The sequence below is a fragment of the Anas acuta genome, chromosome 4, assembly GCF_963932015.1.
Source record: "Anas acuta chromosome 4, bAnaAcu1.1, whole genome shotgun sequence".
NCBI classification, from domain to species: Eukaryota; Metazoa; Chordata; class Aves; order Anseriformes; family Anatidae; genus Anas; species Anas acuta.
Window position 1 is genome coordinate 69,043,365 of NC_088982.1, and position 22,602 is coordinate 69,065,966.

The 22,602-nt window shown below is 42.0% G+C and overlaps 1 protein-coding gene across 1 annotated transcript; it reads left to right on the forward strand.

Annotated features, from left to right (window-relative positions):
* The first annotated feature begins 16,236 nt into the window (after positions 1-16,236).
* C4H4orf17 (chromosome 4 C4orf17 homolog) lies at positions 16,237-21,215 on the forward strand. The gene is made up of 6 exons (XM_068679328.1): positions 16,237-16,517; positions 17,812-17,973; positions 18,229-18,310; positions 18,645-18,813; positions 19,123-19,166; positions 19,827-21,215. Exons 1-6 carry the CDS (start codon positions 16,368-16,370, stop codon positions 20,012-20,014), a joined length of 795 nt encoding a protein of 264 aa, XP_068535429.1. The 5' UTR covers positions 16,237-16,367; the 3' UTR covers positions 20,015-21,215.
* The last annotated feature ends 1,387 nt before the right edge of the window (positions 21,216-22,602 follow it).

A 22,602-nucleotide genomic window follows, 5' to 3' on the forward strand; every position in this document is an offset into this window, starting at 1 on the left:
ACCCACAGGGGCAGCTCTGCTGTTGCAGTCTCCCCACTCTCCAGTGCTTTTACAGTGTAACACTTCTGCTTTATACAGCAGTGGTCATAATTCATCTCAGTGGATGCTTCTTTCTGAGGTGTGCTATTAGAGAATTGGTATTGTAACACAAAATGTCAGCACAAATACAACGTGTTGGAAAAGCCTCCGAGTTCTCCCACTGAGACCTTCAAGGTAGAAGATACATTCTGTGTACTCTGCATAGAAATTAACCCAAAACAACATGGCTCACCTTCCTGTACTGTGCTGTACTTCTTTCACAAAGCCTCGGGAGGCAGGACCTAGCGACTTTACTTTACAAAAAAAAAAAAAAAACCAAAAACAACAGAATGAAGAATTTCTAATCCAGTCTATTCCTCAACAGCTGTCCTTTTCCTTTTTTCCAAAGTTCCCAGCTATTTTTCATTATCAGTTTCTTCTTTCTTCCCTTTATGCTTCCTTTCCCCTCAAAGCTCCCCTCATGTCCTCACCTTTTTGCATGCCGTTTCCCTGAAATATTTTTCCAGGGATTGGAGTGGAAGCCACCTGGAAGCCATTTCCTTTTGCCAGACTGGTTGGCCTCCTTCTGGGAGCACTGGGCAGTAGATCCCGTCCAGGTGTAGGTGGCACAGTCTTTAGGGAAAAACTGTCAAGATAAAGGACTGCACATGGAGCCAGTGAAACACAAGCTGACTTGCATAACTGTGTTGCAGAAAGTGCTTTATCTGCATTGCTCTGCCAGATTGCTCAAGATGCTGGGAGTGGGGCTTGGGGACAAGGCATGCAGCAGCCCCAGAATGCAGGGAAGCTGCAGTGCTGCCCCTTTTCGGTTTGCTCTTGCTCAATGTTTTGATTTGGTACTGCCACAAAATACATAACTGCTCCCAAGACCCCATCCTGTTCCCCTCTAGGGCAGTTAACTACACAGATCCCACACCAGACTGTTTGTGTTAGGTTAGAGGTTGGACTCGATGATCTTGAGGTCTCTTCCAACCTAGAAATTCTGTGATTCTGTGTGATTCTATGAAGTATGTTTTCTTTAAGCTTATCTACTTAATCTATTCCTCTTTATGCAATTAGAACATAAGTAATCACTACCAGCCTTTTTGTCTAAGTTGTCCATCTCAATACATGGCACTAATATTCCCTAAATTGTGACAACAGCTTGATGCCCAGGTGGAGGCCAGTGATGAGTGGTGTTCCTGGGGGGTTGGTATTGGGACCAGCGCTGTTTAATGTCCTTCTTGGTGACATGGACAGTGGGATCGAGTGCACCCTCAGCAAGTTTGCTGATGACACCACACCGAGTGGTGCAGTCAACACACTGGAGGGAAGGGATGACATCCAGAAGGACCTGGACAGGCCTGAGAGGTGGGCCTGTGAGAACCTCATGAAGTTCAACAATGCCCTTCAAGCGCAAGGTCCTGCATCTGGGCTGAGGCAATCCCAAACACAAACACAGGCTGTGCAGACAATTGTTTGAGAGCAACCCTGAGGAGAAGGACCTGGTGGTGTAAATTGATGAGAAGCTCAACATGAGCTGGCAATGTGCACTTTTAGCCCAGAAAGCCAAATATCCTGGGCTGTATCCAAAGAAGCGTGGCCAGCAGGGCGAAGGAGGTGATTCTCCTCTACTCAGGGCCTCCTGGAGGGCTGCATTCAGCTCTGGAGGCCCCAGCACAAGAAGGACATGGATGTATTAGAGTGCAGAGGAAGGCCATGAAACAGAGCAAGGGCTGGAACACCTCTCCTGTGAAAGCAGGCTGAGGGAATTGGGGTTGTTCAACTGGAGAAGAGAAGGCTCCAGGGACATCTCCTAATGGCCTTCCAGTACCTAAAGGGGGCCTTCAGAAAAGCTGGGGAGGGACTCTTTGTCAGGCAGTGGGGGGAATGGTTTTATACTAAAAGAAGGTAGATTGAGATTAGGTATTAGGAAAAAATTATTTACTCTGAGGGTGGTGAAGCACTGGCACAGGTTGCCCAGAGAAGCTGTGTCTGCCCCAACCCTGGAGGTGTCCAAGGCCAGGCTGGATGGGGCTTTGGGCAACCTGGTCTGGTGCAAGGTGTCCCTGCCCATGACAGGGGGCTGGAACTGGATGGTCTTTAAGGTCCCTTCCAACCCAAAACATTTTGTGGTTCTGTGGCTCCAGGACATCTTCACTTTGGGACTATTACTTGTGCAAAGGACACAACTCCGAACGTGCTCAGCAGGTGGTATCCATATCTGCAGTTTCTAACTATAGGAGCATGTAATGGGGGATGATCCTTTTTTACTCCCACTTCTTAGGCATTACAGCCTGCTTTTCACTCCTCATTTCCCTCAGGGCTGGACAGCCTTGCATCAGCTACTTTCCTGAACTGGTGCATGAAGTTGACTCCAGGTAAAAAGCGCTAGTAATTTCTGCAACCACCATCATTTAACATAAACAAGATTAATTTTTGTCTTGCACTGAACCTGACCTAGTTTAACAGGATGAAATTATAATCACAGATAAAGTAATTTAACTCTTCATAGAAAATGCTTTTAAGGCAAATTATGCTTTACAGTTTTTATTGGAAACTAAACGTTGTCATACAAATAGCAGCATTATTAACCTTAGCCAATACTTAAGCATTTTTTACATAGGTTCCTTTTTCCCACATCTCTACTGTTGATATTATTTCTAAGCTTACTAAGGTACATTTATATTTCTTTTCAAACCATGGTTTAACTGCCCAAAACTAAGTAAGTAAATAGTTTTGCTCTCACTGCGGTTCTTCAAGTTGAAACTTCAGTATTTCTTCTCCCTGACAGCAATTTCCAAGTTAATTTTTTACAAGTCACTTCTTACTCTTCAGAAAATGATAAACACAAAAGATTCAGCTCTAGACTCTATAGGTTAATAGTAAATAGAAAAACAATGCAACGTTGCCAAAGCCCCATCCTGCATAGCATGGAAACCATGAATGCTCATCTCCTTTGTATTTCTTCCACCTACATGCCTCAGGGTGTCCAAAGGATTAGGTACGTGAAACACTGCAGGTGATCACTAGTATAATATTAAAATAGAGTTAAAATTGAGCAGCAGGTAAGATTCAGATAGCACGCAGGTCAGGCCAAATCAGCTTGGAGTGAATATCTGAAGATTACAAGGCAATGGAGCTGGATTAAGCAAGCACAGAATTACAACACCTGGTTTTGTGAGAAACATAACCAAAGACTTCTGGAAATAAACAGCAGCACCTTTCAAGAACACAGAGATAGTATGTAATAAGTCAACTGGGAATTGTTCGTGGGACAATGCCTTACTCCTTTTAGTAAAACGAAGAACTAAAGCCAAAGGTGGAAGCTGCAAATTAGCTAAGCAACAGTTATGAAAGTTTGTGGGTTTAGAGCAAGTATTCAAGTAATTTGAAGACAAAAAATAATATCTAAGGAAAGTCCTTATTCAAATACAAATGCTTGTGGTTTTTTGTGGTTTTTTTTTTTTTTTTTTGTGTGTGTGTTTTTGTTTTTTTAATATCTTCTATCTTCCCTTCAGATCTCAAAAAAAAAAAAAAATGCAGCCTAGTTACAAAATAGATGAGAAGAATAAAGGATATATGGTACTATGTTAAAAGTAAAAATGGAGCAAAATGAAATGAGTATGAATCAACAGTTTTATTAACTACTGCCCTTAGGAGTGCTCACAAGACATTAGATGCTGACGTTTCAGCTGATCGAGCCACCTTCTTGGAAGACAGAAATTAAGCCACACATTTCAAAGATGATCTAAAGTTTAGTCAGCCTTAGATTTTGCCATCATACTGAAGTTCACCTCTACTTTTCCAAATAAATTATCACAAGAAGAATGTGTGCTTACCTAAAGCTTATTTTAAAATCTGGTGCAGTAAAGCGATACTTTCCAGCAATATGAACCAATACAAGTAAACAGTACAGTGAAAGTATCAGCTTCAGTGTGCTTAGCTAACTAGTTGCATGCTGGATCTACAACATATCCCTAGCAATAAAAAGTTCTGTTTAAGTCAAAGAAACACTGGCACTCTTCAATCATCTCCCACCTTATCTCCAAGCACTGAGGATTTTAGAAATGCAATCCTCAAGGTCTGTTTTACACATATATCAGTAAGTAAATGCGTTGTTAATACACGCAAGCCACCTAAATGTGCCCATCACACTGTAGAATCTCTCCTTAGAAATCCCGAGACAGCCCTTGTGCCACCTGGCCAAATCAGAGCAGATTAACCTCCAAATGAGCCATTACAGCTGCCTACATCTTTGTAAAGCATGCATCAACAACGTGGGTGTACCTATAAAAAATGTGTGCTTACTTCATCATCTACCTATAGATTTCCAGCTACCTGTGCACTTGAATAGCAGATAACTGATCTTTCTCCAAGTTTCCAACACAGGAAGGTCGGGTTATCGAGTCATTTCAACAAAGGGACTGATGGCAAGAGGTAACCATATTTCAAAGGGAAGCCAAGCAGTCCTCCACTGCACTCAGGTATTTTTTCTATTTTGGCTCCTGGGCTCTGGGGTACAAAGGGCAGGCACAGGCTGTCTTCTGGCTGCAGCTGGCAGCCGAGCTGCCCTAAGCCAAGGTACTGACACAGGTGTTTGGAGTAACTGGTCAGCATGGACCCTCCCAGTTGGCTGCACCCCTGTGCTGGCAAGAAATACCACCCACGGCCACCCTGACTGAAAGCCCCTCAGGTGGGATATGCAGAGAGGGCCTGGGTTTAGTAGTCAAAAGCAAGACATTCTCACTTTTTTTTCTTTTTGGAGGGTATTTGATATGCAGCAACAGTTTTAAATGCTGAATGCCAGTTCCTGTGTCTGACACAGAACCTAGGTACTTGAAACGTGACGTGCTACAGCATCTTCACTTTAGGTGGTTCTGGTTTCCCTAAAAACTAAAACCTTCCTGTAGGCTGAACCTATTGCTCAGTTTACATTGTGAGCAAATAATTCAGATGTCCTCCTGCAGAGTCAAGTTTAGAATTGAACAGAATTGCTCCATAAGCAAACAGAGAGTCACAACAAACTTATATGACACGGAACGGGAGTCTATTTGGAAACCAAATCAGAGATAAATTGACCTGAATCCAAGAAAAGAACAAACAGGGGGCTAGTACACTAACCTGCAGTCGTGTACTAGTGTTTGGGAAACTGCCACAGCACAGATGAGCACTACTGGGGTTCCAGGCTTCAGAAATTTGGTATATCTGCCGGGAAGTGAAGGGAAAGGTGTAAATATCTCTGGATGCTTTCTGCTGTTCAGCAGCTGCTTAGGGTTGCTAAGTAATAGTTCTGGCAGCACCTGAAATTTTACAAACCTTGTAAAAAAGGTTTTATGAAAATCACAGCTTTCCTAAGCAGGGCGATGATGCCCAATGGTGAAACACTGATCATAGCCTTGTAGCACTTCTGTGCAGCTTTTCTCTTTAATGTTCTGTTCTCCATCATCACAGCAGACAAGTGAAGAACTGATTTAAACTGAATCAAGGACAATTCAAATTACACTTCAGAAAAAAAGTTTTTTTCTTGGTATGGGTGGGGAAAAAAAAAAAAAGAAAAAAGATTACATTAGAGATGGTGAGTGGTGTGGAGCTGTTATCTTGGAGATCTGTAAGACAGGGTTAGACAAGCATACCAGAGATGATCTGCCCTAGGGAAAGCAGGGTGAAGCACGTAACTTCTCAGTTTATTTTTCTACAGCTTTGTTAACTTTGTACAGCTGAAGCTGGATACAAAGAAGGATTTTTCTTTAATAAATTTCTGAGTAGGTATAAATGTAAGTGTATATGTAAATGTAAATAGGAGTATAACTTTTTATTTCTGTCCTCTAAAACTAGTTCCTTGTCCTTTCCTATTACAAAACAAACAAACAAACAAACAAATACAGAAATTCATCTCTGCTTCCATCTCTGATTCAGTCTTCCACACCTGAAATATTCAGGTGTGTCCAAGGAAAATCTTAATACAGCCAGGTCTGTAGATTACAAACAGAAGATAAATGTGCTTTCTTAAATAACACAAGCTACAAGCTAGAACACCAGAGTGCCAAACAGTGCTACAACTTGCATACAATAAATAAATCCAAAATGAAAATAAATTTTAAAGAAGTACACTTAGTAACCTCTAAAGCCAGTGGTACATGCTGCCTGTAGAGCTGTTTTGGCTTTCCTTTCCAAACCCACCTTACCTTTTCCGTGTGCAGCACTGTGCAAGTGGAAGTGGAGGAATCTCTATGTCCACCACCAGCATATTTAGGGACCAAAACATTAAAGGAGTGGCAGTGACAGAGGGCAAACATCCTCACAACACAAGAGGTGGTGTTACAAGAAGCAAAATGACTTGTGCCTGCAGAAGTCCGGCTCTGCACAGGACCTTGTAGCTGCTCAGACAGCTACAGCATCATGCACCCCACAGCAGACCTCTTGCTGCTCACACAAGCAGCACGAGCACTCCTAAATGCCTTTGTGGGCCTTTTTCCCCTACAGCTGTACCTCTGCTGTCAGACCCCACCTTCCTCCTGGGACCAGCTGGCAAAGAAAAACCTGCAGAAAACCCAGAAGGCAGGTACAGGTGAACATGGGAATCCTTATTGCAAAGTTACACCTGAGACCTGTAACTTCCTACAGCGGTACTGCAAATTGCCCTGGAGAGAGAGGGTTTTGGGCACCTACATATCCAGAGCCTAAATGGAGTGTGTTGGCTGGGGCTGTATTTCCTCCACAAAATGGGTAAAAGGACTTTCAGTGAGAGTTTAGTGTAATTCTCCAAGTTTACCTTGCAATACAACGATGTTACTGCCACAGTGTTCATAAATGCCATACGTTTATGTTTAATGATCCCTGTTCTGTGGGCTGTGTTAAATTATCTTGATCAAAATCCTCACAATTAGGACAGCTTGCGAAACAGCTAACGATCGCATTCGTGAGTTATTAGTCAGACTTAGCAGCAAGTCAAATGATGTGAATTGGTTTGGAGACCAAGCCTTCTTCTAACTCCAAAAGATTGTTGCTTCAAAACACAGATGAAGAAAGCAATGATTTGTCAGTTAATTCCTTTATGATAAGTATGTTCAGTTCCTAGACTTTCAGATCAGCGTTGTTCAGTTACCAAAGCCTCCTCATAGAAATGCAGGAGCAAAATTACAGAGATAAAGGCATTGTTTAATCTCTTGTCCACATTTATCTCACGTGAACATGAAAGGCTGCCAATAACACTGCTTTCAATTCATTTGTGGGAATTTCATAACACTATGCTTCTCTGAATAACCCAATCAAAGAAGTGTGAATGAGAGAGAACCTTACCAAGCAAAATTGCTCTTTCTTTAGAAATTCTTTCCAGTGTCAAGAATGCGCTGTCAATACGACTCCAAAAAATTGGTTGCCTTCATATACTTCAAAACCCAACTACTCCTTGAGAACAAGCAGCTACATACTTCAAGCGTGAAATCAAGTGAAAGGTGTTGAGGAAGCCATCACCTGAACTGCTGCAATGAGCCCTGGCCAGTTCAAACAAGAGATATACAATCTCTGCCTTTCTTAAAATGCAATTATTGTTATCTGATACCAGTAAGATAAATATGCGGAAAGAAAAAGCTCAGAGAACCAAAGAAACGTACTGCCTGATTTTAGCCAGAAATTAGAACCAAGAGAGGCAATTAATTACTAAATAAATATTCCTCCTTGTTAAGTAATCATATCTGGTGTTACGGAACACATTAAACTCACCCCTGGAAGGAGTGATAAAAACATGGAATTCAGCCAGAAGGGAACAGGTTCCCTGCCCATAGTAAGAACTGATAAGATCTGCCTCGCAATGTCTTCAAGTGGCAGTTCATGAAAGGATCCAGACCTCAAAATTTTATGGCAGCCCTTCCCCTCACATGCTGAAGATACTTGAACATAGATCACAGACTTTTCTCCACTTGGCTTTATCCAGCATTTCTGTTGGTTTTCTCATTGCTTACTCTCAGTTGCTGTTTATTGACCGAGTCTGTTCTGCCTGTAAACTTGTTTTAGCAACTGCCATGAATGTGACCTAAAACAGAGATGGTATTTCCTTTGCCTGAAGAACATCTGGCACTGAGAAAGTTATCTTAATTAATTAACATTTGGAAAATTGGACTTGGGTTTTTCATAGCACAACAGAATACAGACCCATAAGAGCTATTCCCTTAAAAATGAAAAAATATCTCAGCATTTTTCTAGCGCTGTAATGGCTGAAATATAGATCAACTCTGGGGAAAGGAAAGTATGAAAAAGCAAAATGCCAGAATTATTGGCAGATTCTGATACCTTAATAATGCCTCGTCCTTTAACTTTCCACTGTAGCCAACAGGCTAAGCTGAACAAAGGAACTGTAGAATATCCATCTCTCCCAAGACATATAACTTTGGCAACTAACATTACTGGCCTTTACCCGATTCTTTCTTCTTTTAGATATGTCATTGCCTCTTTAACATTTAACATATTATGCATTGTTATTTGGCCGTAGTAGCTCTTGATATGCAACCCATTCACAGAATTACACCGAATTTCAGTCTACGAATTTACTCTTTGCTTTGTAAAAAGAAAAGAAGATTTCCCAAATTATCCTTTTCATCAATTTACCAGATAGGGTTAAGCTCCTTCTACTGCATCTCACTAAAATGCTGTTCCAGAACCTCACTTTTGTTTGCTATGTTTGGATAAAGGCAATACTGCGCTATTTGAGATCTTAACAGCAAATACCTTTTAACGAATTCAGCTGGCTATTTGCTTAAGTTGCTTTTATAGCAACTACGTGTAAACCCCAAGCAACTGTGAAAAGCTGCAGTGCACTGGAAAAACAAGGTTTGCAGCTTGAACTCTGCTCTGTAGGCAGACAGCCATGGTCCCTGGGAAGTCATTCTGTTGACACAGTTTACTTGACTATCATATAGGACATTGACGGAAAATTAACTGAAGAGCAGCATGAAATACTCCTATTTTGCAGTGCCTTCCACATCCTTTGAATTTCTTGAATTTCTCCCTACAACAATGCCTGTTACGTGTAGCAAAGTTGCTGGTGTCTTCTGTTAACTCCGGTTCTCTTTTGCTCTCCCCCAACCCACAGACTGCATGGGAGCTGCATGGACCCTTTCTCAGATCACTTCTGCTATCAGCCGCCTTCTTTCTTGAAGAGATTCAATTGCATCTTAGCCTGATAGCCTGTAAGTTACCCAAACATTTGTCAAAGTGATTAATACGAGCGTCACACCAGGAACTCTCCTTTTTCCCTTCCAAATGTAAAAAACCAAGCAAACATATATATATATATATATATATATATATATAATTCTCACATTTATTGTGCACAATACCACATATTCCCACTCCTGGAGTCACAAAAAGGGAGAGGGGGTGTGCCGCCTCTTTCTGCTGAAGAATTTAAAGCCACAATAAGAAACCACAACCTAATTTATTGCTGACCTCCCAGCCAGAGCTTTTATCCTCCTCTCTGTTTCCAGAATGGCTTGCAAACCAACAAAACCAAAAATTAAATGAGTAGAAATCACTCGCAGGTACAATGCCCTGAAACTGAGATCACAGGATAATAGATAACTGCCTCAGTGGGACCAAAATTGTGGTCTACCTTCAAAGGGAGGGAAAAGTCCTCTCTGATAGCTGTGCCTTCTGGAGAATAAGCAGTGACATAAGAGCCTAAAAGGTGAGACACACTGACAGAGACATCTCGGGAAAAAAACAGTGGCCACTTCATGATGCATCAACCCCCTTCTTAGATTTCCTTTCCAATTTCCTGTGCTGAAAATTAACAGGGACACTATTTAACACTGCACTTTTGTACTCCAGAAAAATTCATCCCTGAAATCTCCAAAAGTGTGAATTTTCATGAACACACAAAACCAAGGCCAGGTGATTTTACAGCCCTGTGTGCATCTATTTCCTTCAGCGTCCACATGCAGACATTACTTCTCTACAGAGGTTAGTTCTTTCTGGTCATTAATATTCCTCTCACATTGAAGAGGAAGAGTGATAAAAACGTGATGGGTGAACTGGTGGTAAAGGAGCTGTGGTGGCGTTGCTGCCACGGTGTCACAAAGCACCGGGGGGATTCTAGAGCCTCCATCCATCCATCCCCAGCCCCCTGCCCTCTGCAGGCTGCTCAGCACAGCAAATCTGGGCTTCCACTTGCTCAGCTGAAAACCCCTGCCCAAGGGAACACACGACGGCCTGCTACAGAGAGACATTTACCTGCTGTAGCTAAAAAAGAAGGCACGCCGGCCTGGCACTCTACTGAGAAGGAAGCCCTCTGCAGCACTGCTTCTCAGGGAGCTCGGCCTTTCCCTCCATTATACCACCGGGACTTCTGACACGCTTTCCAGGTAAAAGTTGAGAGCTCGCAAATAAAGCAATAAACCGTGTAAATTACATTGTCCCTCGAGAGCACATTATCAGAGCCAGATAAGAGACGGCTCTAAGCAACTACTGTATGCATCCTCCATAAGGAAATGGGAAGCCTTTGAAGTATTTTTGAATGCTGCGATGATAATCAACATTTGGGGTGTGATTTTATCTACAGTGTGAAAACAATCGTGCTGGCTGGTAGCAGAGTTCTGTCAAACATCCAACTGTCCGTGAAGTTACTGCATTTAATTTCACTAATTTAAATATTAACACAGCGTTGTGACAAAGCAACACGCCTAAAATCCCCCAAACACACTCTGCCAACAATAATTTTATAGAATTTATAATTTTATACATACTTTGAGGCAATACTTTGAGTTTGGGATGTAATGCTCTGAGGTTTCTAAATAACTAGTGGGATTTTATATGCATGTTTCACAAGATGGTTTAGATTACCCAAGAAAATCTACTAAACAATTCAGTAAAGAAGAAAACCCTCCCACGTGAATTTCAAAAAACTTGAGTTAGGCATAGTCAGTCCTTTATAAGTAACCAACATAAAAGTGTAAGTAGAATTATGTAGAAAATCAGAAGAATCAAAAGAATTCAAGAATTTGATCAAAATCAAAAGAATTACTTTTTAAAAAGTCTATTTAAAAAGTCTATTTTTATATTTATCTGGAAGAAAAAATATCTATTTCTATATTGTTATGCTATCTCTTTTCTTCCTTCCTTCCTTCCTTCCTACCTTCCTTCCTTCCTTCCTTCCTTCCTTCCTTCCTTCCTTCCTTCCTTCCTTCCTTCCTTCCTTCCTTCCTTCCTTCCTTCCTTCCTTCCTTCCTTCCTTCCTTCCTTCCTTCCTTCCTTCCTTCCTTCGTCCCTTCTTTCTATTAAAGTCTCATATCAACTTTTGGTATTTTGGTATTTGATTGTGTTTAGAGCAGATGACAGCTAGGCTGGACTGCTGTGATAGCATAGACATCAGAGTTTAATGGCACAGAGTTTAAAAGCAGCCGTTGGATAGGCAGATGTCTGGTGGTCAACAATCCCAACAAAATGTTTTGATCAAAATTCATTTAATGTAGTCTTACTAGATGTGGTTAAAAACAAGATAAACAAAAAAAACCAACACGACAACACAAAGTTCAGTGAGCTATACAATTCAGAGTCAAATTCTTCTTGAAAATACACAAATCATGACATTTCTTTGCAACCTTGAATTCACCGTGGTGATTAATCCATCGTTCCACAGCTTTGCTGCAACCTACCATTTCTATCCACTAAAACCAAAATATTTCCTCTGAGCATGCTTACAATAACAGAGAATAACACAAACCCATCATACAACTTAATCATCACAACCAAAGATGGCGTTAATTGGTAACTGCTTCAAACCTTGCTTCACGGTTCAAAACAGGGCTTTCCTTAGAGCTGCTATTTAAAATTAGCATTCAGGTTTATTTTTTTTTTCTCCAAAACCAAAACTCTGACTTCAAATTTAATTTCATTTAAATCGGGAACAAGCTAGTAGAGTTCCATTAGTACAAAACTTGGTGGTGATGTGAAATTTGACTTTATCATTCAATTTATGAAAAATTAAACGTCCGAAATATCAGAGAAAATTACTGAATGCACTCTAACTAGTACTGAAGAGCACAGAGCATCTGGCAGGCTGCCCGGGCTTTTTAATCAAGAATAATTTCTGCAGAGCAGCAGTCTGCAGGAATAACACCAGGACACCTGCAATGTGCCAGTATTGCTGTATGGGATGAAAATGGCAACTAAAATGATTTGGTAGTTCAAATCATATGCAATTGAGTATTGGCTTTAACCACCTGCCCTTCCCTGTATTTTGTTTAGTTATTTTCATCTTTTGTTTATTAGTCATGTTATTTCCTAAGTTACTCTATATGCTTCCAGGCATTCCCAAATTTAAAAATAAATAATAAATAAAATAATAAAATAAAATAAAATAAAATAAAATAAAATAAAATAAAATAAAATAAAATAAAATAAAATAAAATAAAATAAAATAAAATAAAATAAAATAAAATAAAATAAAATAAAATAAAATAAAATGAGCTTGCCATTAGCTACAAAACATTTATATGTACAGTTGCTTCCATCCTAGCAGAGCTGCACTGAAATGGTATGATAACAGAGGGCAAACACTGACCTTTTTGGTTTGTCAGGGCATACAATGACCTTAATGCAGGACGTTCAACTCTAGAATTTGCACTTTTTGTTTTCAGATGGGCACCCATCACATCCAGTGATCTTCTGCACATGTTGCAAAATCTGTCAGTTCACTGGAGTTTTTTCCTGAGTCATACACAGCCATGCAATAAAAATAACCTTGCAAAATGTTACGAGTTGCTTTCCTTTTCCAAACCTCTTTTCTCCACATATTCCTTAAAACACTAACAGCAACCACGCACTGCTTCCTGACCCTAACAGGTAGCTGACGAACACTTACTCCATTCTCAGCCTGTGCAGACTCTTCCTGCCAGGAGACCCACAGGTTAATTTCTTGGTTAACTTGATTCCAGACCATCACAAAACAGATTAGACAAACCCGCTGTGTGAGATTTGCAAGATCAACTAATTTGCCTTAAATAAAACATGATTCTTGGAATGTCCCCCGTCTTCATGGTTATGGTACTGAGTACCCTGACAAAGGTGTCAGAGGTAAAGAACAGTGTGAACATCTGTGATTTCTCTCCACAATCAGAAAGCAATCTTCTCCCTCCACTCCCATATATCTGTTTCTGCAAAAAAAGAGGATCTCAGCTGCCCAATGCCACGTGTATTCTGAGATGTGAGCAGAGACAGCAAGGAAATGAAGGCAGCTCCAAAGGGACCACAAGCAGTGGTTGAGCTGATGTAACTTAGTTGACTGAGGTAACTACCTAGGTATGGAGCAGTGGGCAGCCTGCTTTCACCGCCCTGTGCTTACAGCTTCTCCAAAATGCTTATGGAAGAGGTAAAAATAAGAGATAAAGTGCTTTACAAAAAATAGAAATAGGCAGAAAATAGCAGAAAAGTCAATGTCAATTCCTGTTCTTCACCTCCAGCATTTGGCCTCGGCTGGAGAGCAGAAGAGCCAGCCTGCCCTGCAGGAAGACACCCTGCAAGAGAACAGGGACGGTCACACGATGAACACCAGCCCCAGGCCGGGGTGTGAAGCCGAGGCCAGCCACGATGTGCCACGGAACCAGCGCCGTTACTCGCACTCCAGCTGCGCGGCGGGGAAGTATTACTTCTCCAGGAACATCCCCCACCCTCGGATGGTCTGCCACATCCCCGGTGAGAGCTGTTCGGGACCACGGGGATAGTCCGCACGCCTGCCCTGGCAAGCACATAGGGAAATGCTGGTGTAATGCAGGTTTATTCAAAAAACACCCTGTGCTCCCGCTTCTTGTATCTAAGGGAAGCATTTCACCAGCGTGCACAACTCCGTAAGAGATCCTACTTTCAGAACCGTGATCAGTCATGGCCAAAATACTGAGACCTCAAGGAGGCAATATGGACATGCAGTGTCCCTGCATGATAGCATTGCAGAGCGTGAAGCACTAAGCTTCGCACTGAGTGAAGCTTACTCAGAAGTAAACACTGAAAAAGTCTCTTAAAGCCCTTTTCGGTATAAATTTGTTGCTGACAGCCTACCCTCAACACTCTCCACTATGCACACACAAAGTCGTTACCTTCATTTCATTCCACCAAGCATCTTTACCCATTTCTCAGCAGCGAACAATCTCAGGCTGACAATGTGAAGGTTAGCAATGCTAAAATCTTTACAATGTACCAGGAACTATTTCTCTAAGACAACTGTCTGAGATTTCACTTCAGCTAAAATAATTTATTTCATTTTCCTTCTGTATATAAGCGCATGCCAAGTGCCAGAGACTCTGCTTACAGAGACATTTTCACTTTTTTTTTTTTTTTTTAAATCTATTTCACTCTCACCTAAATCATTGTGATACCTTTCCAGGGGCAACATATTATGCAATGTAGCATTTCATACTAACCTGGTGCTCTAAAAACCGCGTGCTGCTCTATTGCACGCTAACAATGATTACTATTCCTACACCTGAAGGGAATACAGTCAAAATCAGTGCGCCGTTTGCATCAGCAGAAGAAATAACACTTCTAGAGATGAGCTTCTGTTTCTAAAGCTGCACCCATAAGTTTGTACAAAGGCATCTTTCTGTCAGTGGCTGAAATAAAATTGTTGTTGCATGGCCAGGTTTACACTGCAGAAGGTAAATAAAGCTCATGATGGGGAAACAATCTCTACGGAGTTCCTCGAGAACTACTAGGATGAGCAGATATTACTACAGGATTTGCATTGCTAGTCGATGAGTCTGTGATATAACTTTTGTAATAAGGTATTAAGGGTGATGTAAACCAAACCAGCTCCGAAAAGGCTGAATTACTTTCAGCCTTCAATTCAGAATGGATACCTTTGAAGGAACAAAACAAGACTTCTTTCACATTGACCACTCAGCTTATGTCTAAAATTTTGTCTCTCTCTGTACACGTATATATTGAAATCTAGATAAATAAGAATGTAAAATATACAGAAATATAGAATGTATTTCTCTCTCTCTTCCTAGAACCTGGCAAAAAAAGACAAGCTGACAACAGTCAGCAGAGACCAAAGTCTTATACTGCTTAGCCAAATGAACTTTAATTTGGTGAATAACTTTGTAGTCTCAGCAGAGTAATGTTTAGCTGTAATTATTTTCTGCTTCAGCTTAGTCTTATGTCAAATACTGAGTAGAACTGAGGTTCTGAAAATCCTTATCAGCTACTTCATAGAACTGCTTTTTCTCCATGTGAAATTCAGTTGGACCAATGATAAAACTAATGGTCATTTTTAAAATTTGTTTTAAATGGGAAAAATGCAAGGCAATCTCACTTGACATGTGAAACAGTACACAGCAAACCCGGCTGTGTCTGTCTCTGTAATGCTGGCTACAGGCTCATTCTCAGATGGCAGAATTTTTTATCCCATCCTGTTCCTATCATGCCTCTGGTCTAGCAGCAGGTTGTGAGGGGTCAATCACGGACCTAACGCAGTAACAAAGTCATGTTGTATTTGCAAATTTTCTTGCAGCTGAGTAGCAATTTTTCCTGCCAGGCTTTCCAGAATTCTGAACCTCCCTTTGACCCATTCCACAAGCCCTATATTATTCTAATCTATTTATTTTTATCATTGTTATTTTTTGGACAGGCTTAAATAACACTCCAGTCTGTATTGTAAGAAACAGCTTTTTACAAGAACAAGCACGTGCTGAAGGAACAGCCATCCCCGAGCAAGAAGCCAGCCAAGAGCACATGCGAAGTGGGAACGCCGCGGGGAGCTCGCTTCCCTGCAGCTACTTGCCAAGGCTCGAGGCTCTCATGCAAAGGGCGCCAGGCTTTTTGCCGTTCATGGCACGTGAGTAGGGGCACCACGCTGCTACATTACACGGCAGCAGAAGGGGAACCTGAGCTGCTGAAGGTGGAACCAGGTCTCAGCCAGGGCACTGTGTCATAACAGCTCGGGTCCAGGTGAAGGGAACATAGGGCAATTAGTCCAGTAGTCTAAAAAATGTCAATTAAAAAGGCAAGTATTTCTTCCCTTCTCTCTGTTAACCACCACATCTTAAAACATTTCTCCTTGCTGACTCCACTTGTCTCTTTATAAGTTTTAAAGATCCCATGCTCATGAGGCATCTAACAATTTCACAACTATCAGCAATTATTAATTACATCTGTGAGCAACATGCTGCAGAGGTTGGTAACACAGCACCATAAGCATGCACCTGCGACATACAGTTTCCAGGATTTTCTTCAGCTTTGTTAGGCTAATAATTGCATTAATATACTGTGTGGGATAGTAAAAGCAAACAAACAAACAAACAAAAACAAAAACAAATACAGGCTTCTAAAATATGGCTAGCACATTTTTGTAATTAAAAATGCCCCTCCCCGGATACAACATAAGGTGTACCTTATGCCTGCTATTTTTCAACTTGGTAAAACACTCTGCCTGTTGGTTTCCAGAAAACAGAGAAGGACTTGCAGATTTTCCTAAAACGACTCAAAGCAACCCTACTTCACCTGAAAAGGTAAGGGAAAAAACACCCTAGTTTGTCATTTAAGCGCTCTCCTCACTTCTGACCACTGTAACCCAAACAGACTGTCTCAGAGCACTAAGGAAGACAACACAGATCCAGAAAAGGGATACAAGGAGAGCTTGGAAGGGACATGGTATTGATCTGGTATTAAGTAGGGTGATGACTACACTATACCTTCGTCACTTTCTGCCCTGTAACTGTACCTTGCAACTAAGAAAAGCGGTCAAATGCAATGAAGACAGCAATAAAACTCACTTTGTCTCAGACTGCTGGGGAAAAAATGGTCATGCTATACAACAAGCAAGTACAGGAAAAAGCCTGCCCTCTCTACACAAAGGATTTCGCTAGGAGGATTGCTTAAAAATGAAATGCAAATGGTGCTGTATTGGTACCGAACACGAGAGGGCACTACGGAGATGTTTTGCAGTAAAGATGCTAAAAACAAGGAATAATTTTTCTTCCTCTTTTAAATTTTATTTTTTTTATATATATATTTTTTTGTCTTAATATTGCTCTTTTGTCCCCAGTCTGAAGATAGTAAAAATGTGTATTCCTTTTACTGTTCACCTATACATTTAGCTCACAGTTCTTCAAACTATTTACCATGTTTTGGCTGCAAAATAACTATATGATGGCCAGATACTGCCATACAGCACCACACAGTAAACAACTGTTGTTAAAAACACTGCTGGGTGCATTTTGCTTTGTCTCTGCATTTCCCCTCTGAGCTTACAAACAAAACCTTCTGTCAAACATATTGATCCCCAGGCCTTTAATAGGCTGCTTAAGCTTGCACACATAGAAATGAAGAGTTGCTCAGGAGCACACTACAAATTCATGATGGAAAAGCAAACAGAACACAGAAGTCTGGATTTAATTCCTTACCAATCTAATTTCCATTAACTCTTAACCAGCATCACTTTCATTCTTATACCAAAATCCAGATCTTTCCAAAACAAAACAAAACAAACAAAAAATAGCAATTCCAGAAGACGTTTCAAAGCAAAGCATGATGTATAGTTCTACACATTTTCTTCAGCAATAAAGGGAAAAATCCGATGTTGCATATTATAATGTTATTATTCCTGGTGATTGTGTTAGAAGCTGTAACCATCAACCCATGCATTTCCTATTTCTGGCCATATTCAGTCAAATAACAGCTTTACATGTGTTTAATGTATGCCCTTGCTGGGGACCAGTGTTAGACATATTTCAGATTGCCTTTAATTCCTGCTTAAATGGAGTCAAGCCATGTCTTTACGTGTTGTTTTCTATTTTGGAAAAGCTTTTGAAAAAGCGATCCCAAACCTCTGCACAACCTGCAGCTGAGCAGGGAGCCCACAAGCCTCCCACCCAGCCTTCCTCTCTGTTTGCCAACTTGACTCACAGCCCTTACGTTCAGGAGAACATGAATTTCATCCCAAGCTACCTGGATTGGGAAATAAAGGTAAGACATGAGAGCTGCAGTACGTGGCCCCCTGTGATGTTGTACATTTTTATTTCTCTTGAGGACGGGTTGAAATGTTATTCGATGAACTTATTTTCTCAAAGTGTGGATTCTGTTCGCTTAATTTTGTCTTTAGCAATTACTCTGCTAGGCAGCTGCAAAACTCACACAGATAGAGATAAACTAAAATACATAAAAACTATGTTGTCATTCAGCTTCTTCTCTCTTATGGTAGCTATCCCACACATCTTCCAGGTGCTGGACAGACTGGGCAAAGTTTTACAGACAGATTCACTCACGGAGATCCAGAAATGGCTCTTGAAGGCAAGCCTGAAAGGTAACAAACTTATGCACCTGCATCTGTGTTTGCAAGGAAAGTTCTCCTGTATATTTGTGTAAACCCCTGGCATCCTCAGAGCTGAACTGAGTGTTACTGCTGAGCTGGAGGGACTAGGTCCCAGTGAGGTGTGCTCAGCCCAGGTGGGGCTGTTCTGAACAGAAATCAGTCAGTGAGACCTCAGCACGCTCAGATTTAGTGCAGGGTGGGAAAATGTTCTCCCAGTGGCTGCTGTGGGCTGGGGGAAGGCAGAAAGCAAACAAAACATCATCTTTAAATATCCAGACCGGCAGGTGGAAACATAAATTAAATTTCTGCTACCTTCAAATTTCAGAGAAAGACTTAATGTCCAACCTGATTTACTCGGAACTGGCTGACAAAGACGTGCTGAATAATCACCCCCACGCCATGAAGGAAGGCACAGCAGAGAACACGAATATCCCCTATCTGCTGAAGCCTCCCCCGACTCCTCAGAAAGGTCCAGAAAGGGAAATGAATAACAGGTAAAATCTGCAGTGATGCTGCCAGGATTAGAGACGGGCTAAGCCTCATAACCAGCAAGTTTTGGTTTCTTCACCTGTGCATCTTGTAAAGAAAGCTACTTCGTGATTGAAGTTTTATCAGGCAGAACTTGAATCAAAGACATTCCTAATTACAATCAACCCCATGCACCTTGATACAGATTTAGTTACTACAGGAGCAGAACAAAGCTTTAGGAGCACCTGAAACCCCTTTTAAAAAAAGCCTCCTGTATATTGCAGTTCTCAGTTTATGCTATTCATGAAGTGTGACTTTCTTCCTCTTTCATTCAGGCCTTCAACTAAAGAATCAGAAGCAAGTCAAAACATGAAGATTGGTAAGTAATGGAATTGTAAATGTTAAGACACCGCGTGTCTAGGACGCTACTGAGCAGCATGGGGACTGTGAATGCTCAGCAGCTCTGACTTTTGTCTTTGCAGTGAGACCAAACTTCAGTGACAATATGAGAAATTAAATTTAAAATCTGAATTCAAGTTCTCTAAGCGCTAGATATTCAAAGACCCTCTATTCCTGCAGCCACTCAATTGGTTTCTCTTGACACAACGTTCACGTAAATCTTAGAGCCCACTTCTGCATCCTCGAGCCAGCCAGGGCAAACAAACAGTATTGGCACTCCAAACAGAGACTACCATAACCTCTTTGTGTCCCCTCCGAAACACAAAGAAACAGCAAAAGTCAGCCAAGGAGTATGTTATTGTTTTACCAAAGCCACTCAGGGCAGCTCTAATGCTACCAGCATTTATTGCTGTTTGTAACCCTACTGAAGGAGTGTGGCCTTATGTAAGTACAAGAATGACAAAGGAAAAATCCCCAAAGCAATGATTTCTTCTTTTCAAAACGGTGTCTGAGTCGGGGCGGCTTCCTTGCTCACGAGTGAATGGGCTTCTACACTCTTAGCTGTGTACATAAAACCAAATCAGTACACCAAAACCCTTTTCTGGGAATTCACAGCTTGCTTTCTCACAATTTTTTCCAGACAAGGATGCAGAACGTATTTTATTCTCAAGGCTGAGAAACAAATGTCCAGCACGCGCAGACACGTTGTCCCCAGGGAAGAACCATGGCCAACAGAGAGCTGGAAGTGGAAACAAGAGCGAGTCCTGCTTCCCCCCACCCCTCAAACAACAGATGCCTCCCTTCCAGGGGAGACCCACCTCCTCATAGCCACTAAAGCAGCTGCTGGTCACCTTCACATACAAAAAAAGTGTACTTACAGGTATAAAGATTATCAGAGGTGTAAAGATAGCTGTTCAGACTCTCTTTTAAAATAATTTTCTGCTCATTAAATTTGATCTTCATATGATTCAACCAAACCATTCTGCATAGATATGTGTGAAGTGGGCTAAGTGGAAAAAAAAAAAAAAAAAAAAAAAAGACAGAGACAACACTTTTGGCACCAGATCCATCTTTTTGAATGTCTCAGCCAGGCCTGCACAGAGTTCTTGTGGGCAGATTTGACCCTACAGCCGCAGACATACTGGGGTAAGGAGAGGGGCACACTTAAAATCTGGAGATATGCATGTCAAGCCCCAGGCACTGGGGAAAAAAAAAAAAAAAAAAAAAAAAGAAAAAGGAGGAAAAAAAGACCCTAAATTCTCAAAATCTGGCCTGCAGAGTGACTGCAGATGTCTGCCTCACTGCAAACAGTGATTTGCTTCCATATCTCCGTTATTAGTATAAAAGCATCACAAACCTTAGCATCCACGGTGTAGGGTTGGAAACAAGCATTAAAACCACCATGTAAACAATGAAAATGAAAATACAGACCAATAATGGCAGAAAAGGATCTCAGGTCTTGTGAGTGAACTGCGAACGCAAAATAATTGGATTTTATCTGCTTTAAACATGCCTCTGTTCATTCTCATAAAACTAAGCAAGTTGGTAAATCAAGCACACTTCCATTAATTTTCCAGAGAAAGATTATTCGGTGAAGCCAGGCTCTTTCAAAAGATCTCAAAAGTTTCTGAGTGGCCAGTGGAAAGCCACGCACTTACAGTGGTCTTTTACTCAGATACGCTTGCTGACTCATAGCACAGATGCAGAAACTCATTTTACAAAAGGATCGAAGTGGGCATCGGTTTCTGGGATATGTAATTTCTCCAGAGCTCTGCAAGAGCATTAGCCCGTGGGGCACAGTAAATGGAGGCAAAGCTTCGAATGGGAGGAGCTGGCAAACACGATATTGCTCCAAGACTCACGCCCTTCACTTTGGCAGAGCTTTGAAACTTCCCTTGTGCCTTCGGTATAAGCACTACAACGTGAGATGGAAAGCAAACAGCAGGGCTGGGTGACCACGCATTGAGCTGCGGTAAATAACTGCGTGTGTACTTCTGGCCACAGCCATTCTGCCTTAATTCTGTATAAATCTCTGTCCTGAGCGTTTCTTATCAGTTGTCTCTTAGCATCGCGCTGTGTTAGCTGAGCCTGAAGGCCGTAATTACATCTCAGAGGCCTTGGAGACTCGTCGGTGAGCAGAACCAGAGTGAAAGCCACCGTGTTAACACAGCCTTGCAACAGCATGGTTACGTTTCCTCCGTGAAGCTGACAGGCTACTGAGCAAACACGTTAGGGCCAGAAGCAGGATAGTTTGTGAGGTCAGTTGAGGTCATTGCATCTTCCCAGCGCTTTATTTCCCAAAGCATCTGTTAACACTTTTGCTAGATGTCTGGAAACAAACCTCCCTCAAAGGCGCTTCACCCATCCTAGTGAAGGGAGAGCAAGGTTATATTCAATGTGTGAACCTCGAGACCAGATTCAAAGCCATTTATGTTGGGAGGACAGGGGATGGCAAAAAAGGTAGTGACCGACTTCTCTAACAGAAGAAGCCGGAGCAGATTCTTACCATCACACCGGGGTGCAGCGAGGAGGGAGATCCTTGTATGACCGTTCTGGCGAGGCAGCTGCATTTCTTTATTCTGCAGTGTAATTAGGTGCCCCATCTTCTGAACTATCACTTGTCCCCGCCACAAACAGCTGGCAGCCTGCAGTCTTTTGGAAGCGCCTGCTGTTACTGAGAAGGATCAGGTAGTAGGCTAATTGAACTGTCCAGTGTTTCTGAATGCTTCGTGAAGTATGGGAGAGGAGTGGTTGGAGAGCTGCCAGGCAGAGAAGGACCTGGGAGTGATGGTGGACAGTCGGCTGAATATGAGCCAGCAGTGTGCTCAGGTGGCCAAGAAGGCCAACGGCATCCTGGCTTGTATCAGAAACAGTGTGACCAGCAGGGCTAGGGAGGTGATCGTCCCCCTGTACTCGGCTCTGGTGAGGCCGCACCTCGAGTACTGTGTTCAGTTTTGGGCCCCTCGCTACAAGAAGGACATCGAGGTGCTTGAGCGGGTCCAAAGAAGGGCGACGAAGCTGGTGAGGGGCCTGGAGAGCAAGTCCTATGAGGAGCGGCTGAGGGAGCTGGGCTTGTTCAGCCTGGAGAAGAGGAGGCTCAGGGGCGACCTTATTGCTCTCTACAGGTACCTCAAAGGAGGCTGTAGCGAGGTGGGGGTTGGCCTGTTCTCCCACGTGCCTGGTGACAGGACGAGGGGGAATGGGCTAAAGTTGCGCCAGGGGAGTTTTAGGTTAGATGTTAGGAAGAGCTTCTTTACTGAAAGGGTTGTGAGGCACTGGAACGGGCTGCCCAGGGAAGTGGTGGAGTCACCATCCCTGGAGGGCTTTAAAAGACGTTTAGATGTAGAGCTTAGGGATATGGTTTAGTGGGGACTGTTAGTGTTAGGTCAGAGGTTGGACTCGATGATCTTGAGGTC